General features: G+C 46.1%; 1 protein-coding gene across 1 annotated transcript in view; it reads right to left on the bottom strand.

Annotated features, from left to right (window-relative positions):
* ENPP6 (ectonucleotide pyrophosphatase/phosphodiesterase 6) overlaps window positions 1–10,513 on the bottom strand; it is a 30,210-nt gene extending 19,697 nt beyond the window's left edge. The window contains exon 1 of the mRNA XM_069855883.1: window positions 10,252–10,513. Coding sequence (XP_069711984.1) covers window positions 10,252–10,498 — 247 coding nt within the window. The 5' untranslated portion in view covers window positions 10,499–10,513. The remainder of the gene's footprint in view (window positions 1–10,251) is intronic.
* Between the last annotated feature and the right edge of the window lie 571 nt (window positions 10,514–11,084).

Here is an 11,084-nt window from a genome sequence, read left to right on the forward strand (position 1 = left end):
ACCAGCACCACCACTGCTACCACCAGCTCATCCAGCAAATAATCCATAAAGCTCAGATTTGAACACAGGGACCTCTTACCTTGCAACTGCTCATACAACCTTGACTCTGTCACCTTTTATTGAGGTCCTCTAGGTAGCAGTCTATATCCCCCAATTCAGCCACTTAAAAGTTAGATGCTGACGCTTAGGTAAGCCACCTGCATTCCCTTCACAGTCAATGTAGAAGAAGAGGCACCTCTGGAATGCAGTTTATGCCCTCCTAAGATAGGTGTCTAAGGTATCTGGGAAGAGTTTTCCTTCAGAGATGCATATTGCTCTCTATTAATTGTAGAGAAAGATCACATCACTAACTTAGCTTGAGATAGCCAACTTTTAGACAGCTGAGGCCAGAAGAAACAAATCCTGCACTCTGTGGCCTGCTCAATGTGCCACATCCAGTCCACACAAACCACGGCGGCAGCAGCCCACGTGTTTGGCTAACATGTGGCTCTTAAGCACATAACATCTGCCAAGTCTGAGGTCAATTTAAGGTGCACAGACCTAAGGGGGTGCAGAAAGCAGTCTGTAAACAGGAAGGCAGAAGAGCATGATCTGAAACCATAGAATAAAGTTTGGGAAACACATATTTCTCCTCTCCTTTGTCCGTAGGGCATATTTTTTTCTGCAAACAAGCAAAAACTAGGGTAAAACCTTCATATGTTACTTTTATTTCCCATTATTGCTAATTTTTAAAAAAATATTAACATGATTCGTTTGTGGTTGTGGGGACAGCAATCACTTTATCAGACATTTTCAGCCCTGTTACTGCATCTTGGAGGCTCTTAGGTGACTTTATATTACTAGAAACTAGTGTTTAACAGTCAAGAGATGTCTTCCACTTCTTGTCATTGTCAGAAGAGAGGATGCTGTATTTTAAGAGTTAACCTGCAGGAATTAACAAAAACAGGAAAAGCAATGTTGAAGATTAAGTTGTACTCTCACTTCATGATTTCCATATTTTAAAAAGCAATGACTGACGCATGCGTGAGACACTGTCATCATTAGCTGGTGATTCATGATATTGCAAGGATCCAGATCACAGGCTTTGATTACTATGAGACTGAGCACAGTGATCAGAACTAAAACAACCTTGCAATACTTGTTTTGTGTCATTTTGAGCAGAGGACTCTGTATACTTTGGGTACACGTGACCCTGAAATGGATTTTCAAATCTCCTTCCCTACTATGCAGTATTTCAATTATGCAAAATATTTACTCCTCCCCAGCAGGAAAAAGCAGTCAATATTCACCATATTAAACCAACCAGGTTTACTGTAGGAAAATTGGTGGACTGGATGGGCAGTAATTCATCCCCTTTAGGCTGCCAAGTGCTTTCTTCTCTTTAAGTCTAAAAAGAGCTAGAAAGAAGCCTCTATAATTCATCAAAACTGCAGCCTTCCTACTTACAGGACAAACCCATCTCTCCAGCTTCTTCAAGTCCATGTAAGAATGTGTTAACCTGCTAAGCTTCAGGGCAACTGGTGCCAGCCTGGAAAACGTGCAGGTCAGTGCTGAAGCTGTTAGGTCACATATTTGTATGAGGTGTAGTGTAGCCTGCATATAGAACCAATGAGCTCCAGCAGCTGCTGATTTGAGCTCCCTATAGGATTTAAGGTCTGATGTCAGTTTGCCCACATCTTTAAGAAACAGAATGGAATTTGTTCTTTGTACCGTTGTTGAGAGGTTTAATTAACTGTGTGCACTGACACAGAGGACAGCATTCTTCTGATCACCAGATCAGAGAATTTCATTCTTCCATGGACTCCAACTATCTTTTTTTATAGCGAAAGAGACCTAGAGACTATAAGGTTTCAATTTTTACTGCAGCTTCACAGGGCCAGAAGGGAACATCAGATGAGTAGACAGACCAAAAGACAAGTCCATTTAATGTTGCCTGGAACCAATCACATCTGCTTGCCTGAAGCCTGTGTCCCAGAGAGACCCCAGACCTCCCTGAAGCCTGTGTCCCAGAAAGACCTTAGACCTCCCAGGAAGACAACAATATCCAACTAATGAATCTCTTCCTCAGGTTTGTCCATTTCAATATTTAATATCAGTAAACACTGTTCAAAAGTTATACCTGGTCTCTAATTTTATTTTTTTATCTTTGTTAATCTTCAACCATGGCTATTCTGTGCCTTGTGCACTTGATTAAAAACCTCTGAAATAGCTGGCAATTCTCCCCTCAAAAGACATACACAGAATTAAGGTCACTTCTCAAATTTCTTTTGAGTCACCTGTAAAACCCAAGTTCTTTACATCCCCTGACTGAAGATATTTTCCTCTTCCTGAGAAAATGACCTTTGGTGATCTCTTCTTTAATGATTATCAAAATAGCAACGCGATGTTAAACAGTCACCACAACATGTTGAATTCATTATTGCTTCCATTATTGCAGCTCTTCTCTGTGATCAAACATTATCTTAAGAGTTACAGAAGTAGAAACAGGGTAAAAAGCAATTTCAGCATACAGATGCCATTAGCTAAACTCACTGCAATTGCAGTAGAAAACACTCCCTTCCTCAATCAACAGAGGAATACAAAGAGGGTATAGTTCCCAGGAATATGATAACTGCTGTATCCTTCTGGAAGAGAGCCAGCAAAAGCATTTACAAGTCTGCATGCTACAGCTTACTTGGACAGTACATTTCTTACAGCATTGGCTTTGTCTAAAGCACATTCCCATGTCTCCAAGCACTTTTGTCAGCGTTCGAATGAATCAACACAAAACAAAGATGAAATTAAAATAAAACCAAAAGAACACGCAGCCACTTGACCACTCACAACAAGAGCGCAGTAACGCTCAGCGCTGCGCAACCTGCATCGACCGTATGTAAGATCAGGAAAGGAGGGTGTGTGCTGCTGTAACATTTGCTACAGGAACGACCTCTTCTTTATTTGGTGGACTTTCACTGACTGCAGGGACAGCATGCAGGATCACCAGTAGGCATGATATATCATACAGGAACCACTTGCACCTAAATCTGAGACAGAAAAAGCTCTTCCAAGACACTCAATGATTTTTATTTTTTTTTTTGTATAAAAGAGGCAGCATGTGGCAGATGTGCCATGCCATACCAGTTGCAAGGGGCAACCAAACAGAGGTAACCCATCTATGCACTGAGCAAATCAGGTTTATCAGAGAACCCCTGCTGTGTACGTTAGACAATGCAGAAAAGGTACCGTAACCTGTATCCATGCAGTACCCACATGATGATGACCATAAGTACATGCATTTAAGGAGATGTACTGTATAATATGTAGTATTATATGAATGCCTTGACATTATGGTGAGACCTTTCCTCCTATAAGCAGCCATGATGTCCCCACTCCCTGGGAAGTGACAAGAGACAGGAGAGCAGATGCAAGCACAGGCTGCCATGGGCTACATAGGCTGGGGAAGAGTTAAGTTCCACCACATAAACAGCTGCACATACATAAGGTAGGTAAGTTTTAACAGTAAAAGTGAGGCATGCAGTTCCCTTTTTCCCCTTCCTTCCCTCTCCACAACATCTTTCCTCTGCTATTCTCTTCCTTGAGTTGTCACCTAAACACTGACCCACACCTGCTCACTTATGAGTTCTTCACCCTGCTCCCAACCCTCCCTGAAAACCTGCTGGATGACTTGCCCTGGTAAAAGCTCTGCTCGTGCTGCCTGCTGTGAGGAGGAAGACAGTAGGACATCAAACCCCTAGCACTATATTCTCGCTCCAGAGTAGATGTCGTGGTGGTGCTGTCCCCAAGGACTGCCTGCTCTAGGCAAAGCATCCGGAAGGGCTCAGCTCTGCTCATTTTATTTGCCCTGTCCCACTCTTCCCCTGCTGCGTCTCATCTGCCCTGCTCCAAAAACAAAGACCTCGGGGGAAAAAACAATATGCATGTGCAAAAGCTTTAGTGGGCTCTTGAGAACCTAGGATGGGAGCGCTGGTCTGGGCAACGTGCCCCTGCCATCTGCAGGCCCCCAAGCAAAAACAGTACCTGCAAGATGTTCATGGACAATTCAGGTTCCCAGAAGAGCTTGCAGGCAAAGTCTTCACAATGTTTTATGACCTCAAATACAGGCAGATCCAAAGCAGAAACACCTTATCCTATGTCAGGCAAGACTTTGCAATCCAGGTAGGATCACAGCAGAAGGCACAGAAAAATCTCTGCTATACACAGCATTTTTTTTTTCCTGAAGAGGATTCATTTAATAAGAGTGCAAAACTTTTAACTCAACAATGCTTTCTTAATGGGGCCAGGGCTGGGGTATGCAAAAATTGCTTCCAAAGCAACCAGCTTAGGCTTTGGATGCTTCCTTGTGTGGGCAGGCAGGTCTCGCGGCTCTGCAGAGCAGGTGCTCTGAGCTGTCAGTCTCCTGAACTGAATGGCAGCAGTGGGCTGAGGGACCACACCAGCACCCCTAGGTGCTAGGTACAGCTCAAGGGCACAGCACTGCAGCTCCAAACAGTACAGAGGGCCTGGGCAGATAAAGCTGCTGCCTGTGCTGTTAGAGAGAGTACGAGCCTCTGGCAGCTTTCTGTTCATCAGCTGTGACCTCAGTTCTGGCAAAGAAATTCCTCGATACGTGAATGTCCGCTTACTGCTGCTAACAGCTGGTAACAAGTATGCTAGTTGTGAGCTGTGAGGTTGTAGCTAGCAAGAAGGAAATACCTCTGTGCTTCAATTTGCAGCCTACGAACTTGTGTTAGAGAAAACTTTCTGTTCTCCACTTTGAAAGTGTTTCTATCCTTTAAACTGGTAGAAAGCAATCACACATTTTTACAACATTTTGCGTATGTGAGAAAAAATCTCGGTACTTGGCGTTGCAGCCTTCCTGCAGGTGGTGAGTAAACAAAGCAAGATAAAGAATGTGAAAATGAAAAATCCTCCCAGTTCCCACTCTCCTTTCCAACCTGTCCTTGCTAGGACAGTACCTCTCCCATGCCAGTTAACAGTATTATGACAGACTTCCTCATGTTCTATTGCTTCCCAACACACAATTTCAGAAAGCTACTGAATCCAAGAAGAAGATGAGACTATTGATCCAAAAACTGTATATCACACAGAGAATCTTTTAAAACTTTGCTGCTGTTGGCATCTGTGGTGGTTAGAAGAGGAAGAAAAAGAAAACAGCTCCTCCCTTGTCACTCATCAAGCTCTTTGTGCCCTTCTGGCTGTTATCTCAGCTTGGACAGTGAAGATGAGATAATTTCAGTTCAGGTGTACTGATAATAATTTTCCCTATTGTACTTCTATCCCTCCATTTCTTATGCCTCAGACAACATGCAGGCACTGTTTACATAGTTAAAGGCTTGCTTAACTGCTAAACAGAAATTGTCAGCGTCCTTTCCTGGACAAAACTGGGGTCTGGTTAGCATTAACTGAGCAGCAGAAAAGAGGCATCCACTAGAGCCATCACCAGATGAGGTTTCCTCTGAGTACCAAGTGGACAGAGAGTTGTGTGCTACAAGCCAGCAGACCTCTCACAGCAGACAATAAATGCACTGGTACATGTGCACATCATCCAGACCCCAGAGGACTCCAGGGGCAGGAGCTCCAAGGGCATTCGCTCCAAGAAAACATGGAATAAATGAAGTGCAACATACATGAAGATTTGCTGTGCTCAGCAGCAAACAGAAGCATGCTGACTATGTATCAGACCACATCATCATCCACCGAAGCCCCTCAGCAGTAAAGTATGCTAATATTGAGGGTGAGGAGTGCAGAAAGGATGGAAGAAACACAGAAGATGGGTGAAACCTTCAGTTTAGCAGAGCAGACTTTGATTGCCACGTATCCCTGGAACATGCTGTGCTGCTCCTCTCCCTCCTGCCGTGCAGAGAAGGTGATGGCACAAACAGGGCTGAGCCACCGCAGCTGGGAAAGCACCACACACCACCCCTGTATTTTAAAGAAGTCCCAAACATGCCAACACTGAGTTATGGCAAGTGTTGGACAGCCCTGTACAGACCAGAGGCCTCACCTTAGGGTTCAGGAGACCTGAAACACAATCTGTTCATCCTCTTCCATCCCACAAGCCTCATGACATCTCATAGCCTCTCTGCCAAGTATTTAAGACAAAGTTCTCTCCAAAGACGGACTCAGTGGCTCCTTGCCAGCTCCTCTCCAAACAGCTCTCCACCCACTCACCTCTGCGAGCAGGGACTCCCTCTGGTTCCCATGGAAGACAAAAGAAATATGCATAGAAATATGCAAATACGCTGTTGGATGCAGGGCTGCACATCTGGCCAGCCAGTGCATCCTCACAGACGATCTGCCAGAAAAAATCTCATTTGTCATTAGGATCTTGGAAAACTAATCCTCCCTGAGTTTCCAGCTCAGATGTGATACTGTCTGCTTGTGTTTATACTGTTCGAGCTGGTACATCCTTGGGCCACCTTGCACACCACCCCATTTTTGTAACAAACTGGCTTCTCCAGCTGCACATCAGTAAGATCCCTTCGCTCCAGCAGTGACTTGGCTGCTGTTTGGTGCTCCTTCAAGTAAAGAGCAAGTCATGACGCCATGCCCTGGCTCACAGGGAGACTGGAGCTTCTCCCCAAGCTCTGAATCACTTGACTTTACATGAAGAAGCAAACCGTTATTCATCATGTTTCTATGCTCTGGTTTTCTTCCTCATAATTACTGTAGATGTGGAGGAAAGGAAAAGGCAGGTCCTGGGCTTTGGACTGAGGCTTTATGTGTCACTTGTGCAAACTCCGGCAAATATTTTTTCATAGATTAACAGCAGGATATTTAAGTAGGAAGGGGACCCATTGAGAGTTCTGCCATCATCCTACAGCACTGCATGACCGTGGGCAAGTTCCCTTGCTCCCCCCAGCTTCCTGCCCAAAATTTATCCATTTTGTTCAGGTTGAGCCCTATTCCTCCCACTGCATCTGTGCTTCACCTAGCACCTAGCCTCAGCAAAACAGGGTATGTTTCATATTAGTATACATTAGTTATTTGTTTTCAAATACATGGCACTTGGTCATCAATTATAGTTGCACGTATTTGGTTGTAGTTTAGAAAATCTCAGTAAACCTGCAGTTTCCCCTGAATTTAGGCTGCCCTCTTGAAATTATCAATAAAGTAAAATATAATGACTAGAAATCCTGCAGATAATTGGTCAGCTGCACTGCATGCTGTTGCTTGGTAGTTGCCTGTTGCAGAGGAAAGCTACCCTCTGGCAGGGCTGACATGTGCAGTTTGGTATCTGCTCTGAGACGCAGCGGGGAAGATGCTGCTGACCTCCAAAACTTATGCCTGAAGTTCTGGGCAGGAGGGGAAGGTGGGTTCACATTTAAGGGGTCTGACCTGTCCCAGCAGTGCCGGTGTCTGAGGAGCAGAGCCCTCCTCCAAAGCCACCAAAATGAAGAAGTTCCCCCTGTGACAACTAGACCTCTCCAGAGCCATGAAGGTTGTGTGGACATGGGGTGAAGGGCAGTACACAGAAAGAAGCCTCGCTCACGTGAGCGGAAATACATTTCAACCACAGCATTTTCATGCACATACTGTCCTAGACCTAGCAGCCATGTATGCTCCTGAATGGATAGCACAGAAGATCTTGTGAATGAGCAGAGAAAGAAAGGACAGAAGTGTTAATCTGAAGAAGTGGTGGGATATAATGAACAAAGGTGGGAATATGCAGGTGAGGCCAGAAATTTCTTAGGCTGATTTAGCTGAAAAAAAGCCAATATACTATGAAATCACATTCACAAATGCTACAATACAGCAATTTGGAGGTTAGAACTTCAGTTTCTTAACAGATTGTGAAGGAGCAGTGTAGGACAAGACATGAATAGGTTGTGCTTGTAGTCCCGTATTTTGTAGAAGAAACTATGGCAACATTAATTCTCATGCATCCCAGTTGCAAACAGAAGCAAAACCAGTTACAATTGTGCCCTTTCCCTCCCTGCCACCCCCTCTGACTGGTGAGATGCAATGCAAGCTTTCCCATGCCCGTACAGCAGTGATGGGGAGACAGTAATTTGCCAGTCCCTAAGCAGGTCACTTCAGCAAGATGTTCATGTCACCCTACCATGCCGCATTTTTGTTCAAAATCTGTCCCAGCTTTGCAAGTAAAATGCGCACAGACCAACCACAGCTACTGCGACATCTGCTGCACACCCACACTCCTCACCCCATCATCACATAAAACATGACATCTCCTTCCCATAGGGACTGCATGATGGCATTGAGGGTAAGAACACTGCAGCCATAGGATTTACACTGCTGTCATGCCAGGACACAGCCATGAGGTCCACTAACACCCCAACGGCTCAAGTGTAGTCTTGGATCTTCCTCTAGGCATGTTCATCACCTAAACTTGGTCCTCTGTTGGTTCCTGACACATTTAACACTGCTGTGACTCATATAGTATGAAGGCGAATTGTTACTTGCCATTAAGTTGTTATTTGCAATTAAGTTGTATTTGCATTGAGGTTCTCAACATGAAGGCCATTAAGGAGACTGGCACAAAGAATTTAGTTTGCTCTCGTAGACTGTCTTGTTGCTTCAAGCTGGGGTGTAGAAACTCTGGTACCCTAAAAATGTGAAAAGTCTAGTAGTGGCATTTCATCATCTAAAACAAAACTCCTTCTTTGTGAGTACAGAATAGGATGTTTTCAATACTACTTGAAAGGCTGATTATAGGCTTCACTCTATGAATATGCACTTAATAGGAATGATGATCAAATGTGGTAAGGATGCAGTTGCTTTCCCTGTTCTCTTAAACAACTTCATCTGAAGGCTTTTTACACATGATGTGTTAAGCTGGTTTGCATACGTATACCTAAAGAACAACGTCCACAGTGGAGTGACACCTCTGTTTGCAGTCATGCCATTTGCTCTGCGTTTATGCGTTTGCACCAAGTCATGCGGTGGTTTTGCGATCTTTTCTGTTCAGAAATGAGCAAGAGAAAAGCATTCTTCTCTCAAGAGAGAGAGGAAGGGGTTAAGCAGTTTCAAAACAAGCTGGGCACAACTGATGTCAGATTTTTGTCTTACAAAGGCATCTATTTGCTTTCCCAGCAAGCAGTATATGGACTGCTGGGCATTGTATTGTTCCAAGGACAGCAGAAGATACCACAGTTCTTCAGAAAGGACAGATTTTCTCACTCCTCATTAGGTGGGAGCTCTTGTTTGTTAAATAACTCTGGAGAAAAATCTAATGAGAAACTCAAGAAAAACTTCTCTGGGTTTTTTGTTCGTTTAGGGTTTGGGGTTTGGTTTTGGTTATTGTTTTTTTTTCAATTAAAACATTGTTTCCAGAGTGTCTTTCTCCTATGCCAAGGACTCAGCTGTACTCTGTACACCTTCCTAGTGTCACCGTAACAATGTGTTGCTCTGCTTAGATTAAAAGTTCATCAGCCTCACAAACTTGATGACTCCTTACTTTCTGAAAGCCTCTCCCTGGCAGTCAGAAAAAGGGATCAGAAAAAGAGAAAGTGCAGGGGAGCAAAAGCAAAGATCTGTAACATCTTTCTATTTAGCTATTTTGGATTGTCTTACAGATACAAGGACACAGAGCAACACAGGGACATGTGAAAGCAAAAAATATGTTCAATTTTAAGAGAACTTTAACGCTTAGCTTGCCAAAACAGAACTGCTGGCTGAAAACAAGTTCTTCTCTCAGCCACCCTCAGTTTACATGCCTTTTTATTAACTGGGAAGTCTGCGAGTAGGCTCCATATTAACGTTCCGTGCGCTTCCCACTCATTTTTATGTTCTATATGCAGCAGCTCCCACCAGAGCTTCCACCGGGGAGCCCTGGGCAGCCGTGCTGGAGCAGCAGGTGAGGGGACACACAAGAGCACAGGAGACCTTCATTCAGCAGCTCCGAGCAGGTCTTAGGCAAGAAATAATTGAGCTGCCTTTAAACTCTCAGCTAAAAGCGCGACCAGTGTTACTTGCAAGGGGAAAGCGAGGTGAGCAGCCCTCCACTTGAGCTCCGAGGAGCATCCAAAGGGATGCAGGTACTCAGCCATCATCTTGTAAGGGTAAAGAGAGGGGAGCAGCCCTCCACTTGAGCTCCGAGGAGCATCCCAGGGATGCGGGTACTCAGCTATTATGTTGTAAGGGGAAAGCGAGGGGAGCAGCCCTCTGCTTGAGCTTCAAGGAGCATCCAAAGGGATGCAGCTACACAGCTAGCATGTTGTCAGGGGAAAGCGAGAGAAGCAGCCTTCCACTTGAGCCCCGAGGAGCATCCAAAGGGATGCAGCTACTCACCCGTCATCAGCGTGTAGTAGTTGGGGTAGGAGAGGCTGGGGAAGTCCGGGGTCATGTAATCCACCTTCACCCCCATGCTGACGATGTCCCGAAAGCCCGGCAGCCCCTCCAGCTCGCCGTCGTCGATGTAGTCGAAGCGAAAGCCATCGAGCAGGAAGACCAGGAGCTTTCTCGGGGCGGCGTGGGGCGGCAGGAGGGAGGCGAGGAGGGCGGCCAGGAGGCAGGCGGGGAGGCTGCGGCTGCCCATGGGGGCTGCGGGGCGGGAGCGGGGCTGGCACTGCCCGGTCGGAGCCCCGGCGCTGCCCACCGCCCGCGTTAAAGCCCCGCGCGCCGGGCGGGGCGGGTCACGGGGTCACCGCGGGCGGGATTCGCGTCCAGCCCGCCGGGGAAGGGGGAGCGCAGTCCCTCTGGCGTCGGGGCTGGCGGAGAGCGGCCGCCGCCGTGCAAGGGCCTCCCGGCCTCTCCAGCTGCCAGAAAGGGGGCTTCTTACCCTCCTGGCTGTGCCTTGTGACAGCAACTTAGGCTGACATTAAGGCTGTATCCAAAGAAGCGTGGCCAGCAGGGCGAGGGAGGTGGTTCTGCCCCTCTGTTTCTCTCTTGTGAGACCTCATCTGGAGTACTGCGTCCACTTCTGGAATCCTCAGCATAAGAAGGAGATGGAGCTGTTGGAACGGGTCCAGAGGAGAGATGCAAGGATGATCAGAGGGATGGAGCACCTCTTGCATGGGGACAGGCTGAGAGAGTTGGGGTTGTTCAGCCTGGAGAAGGCTCCAGAGGAGACCTTAGAGCAACCTTCCAGTACCTGAAGAGGCCACAGGAAAGCTGGGGAGGGA

This window comes from Phaenicophaeus curvirostris, chromosome 4 (assembly GCF_032191515.1).
Source record: "Phaenicophaeus curvirostris isolate KB17595 chromosome 4, BPBGC_Pcur_1.0, whole genome shotgun sequence".
In the NCBI taxonomy this organism is placed as follows: Eukaryota; Metazoa; Chordata; class Aves; order Cuculiformes; family Cuculidae; genus Phaenicophaeus; species Phaenicophaeus curvirostris.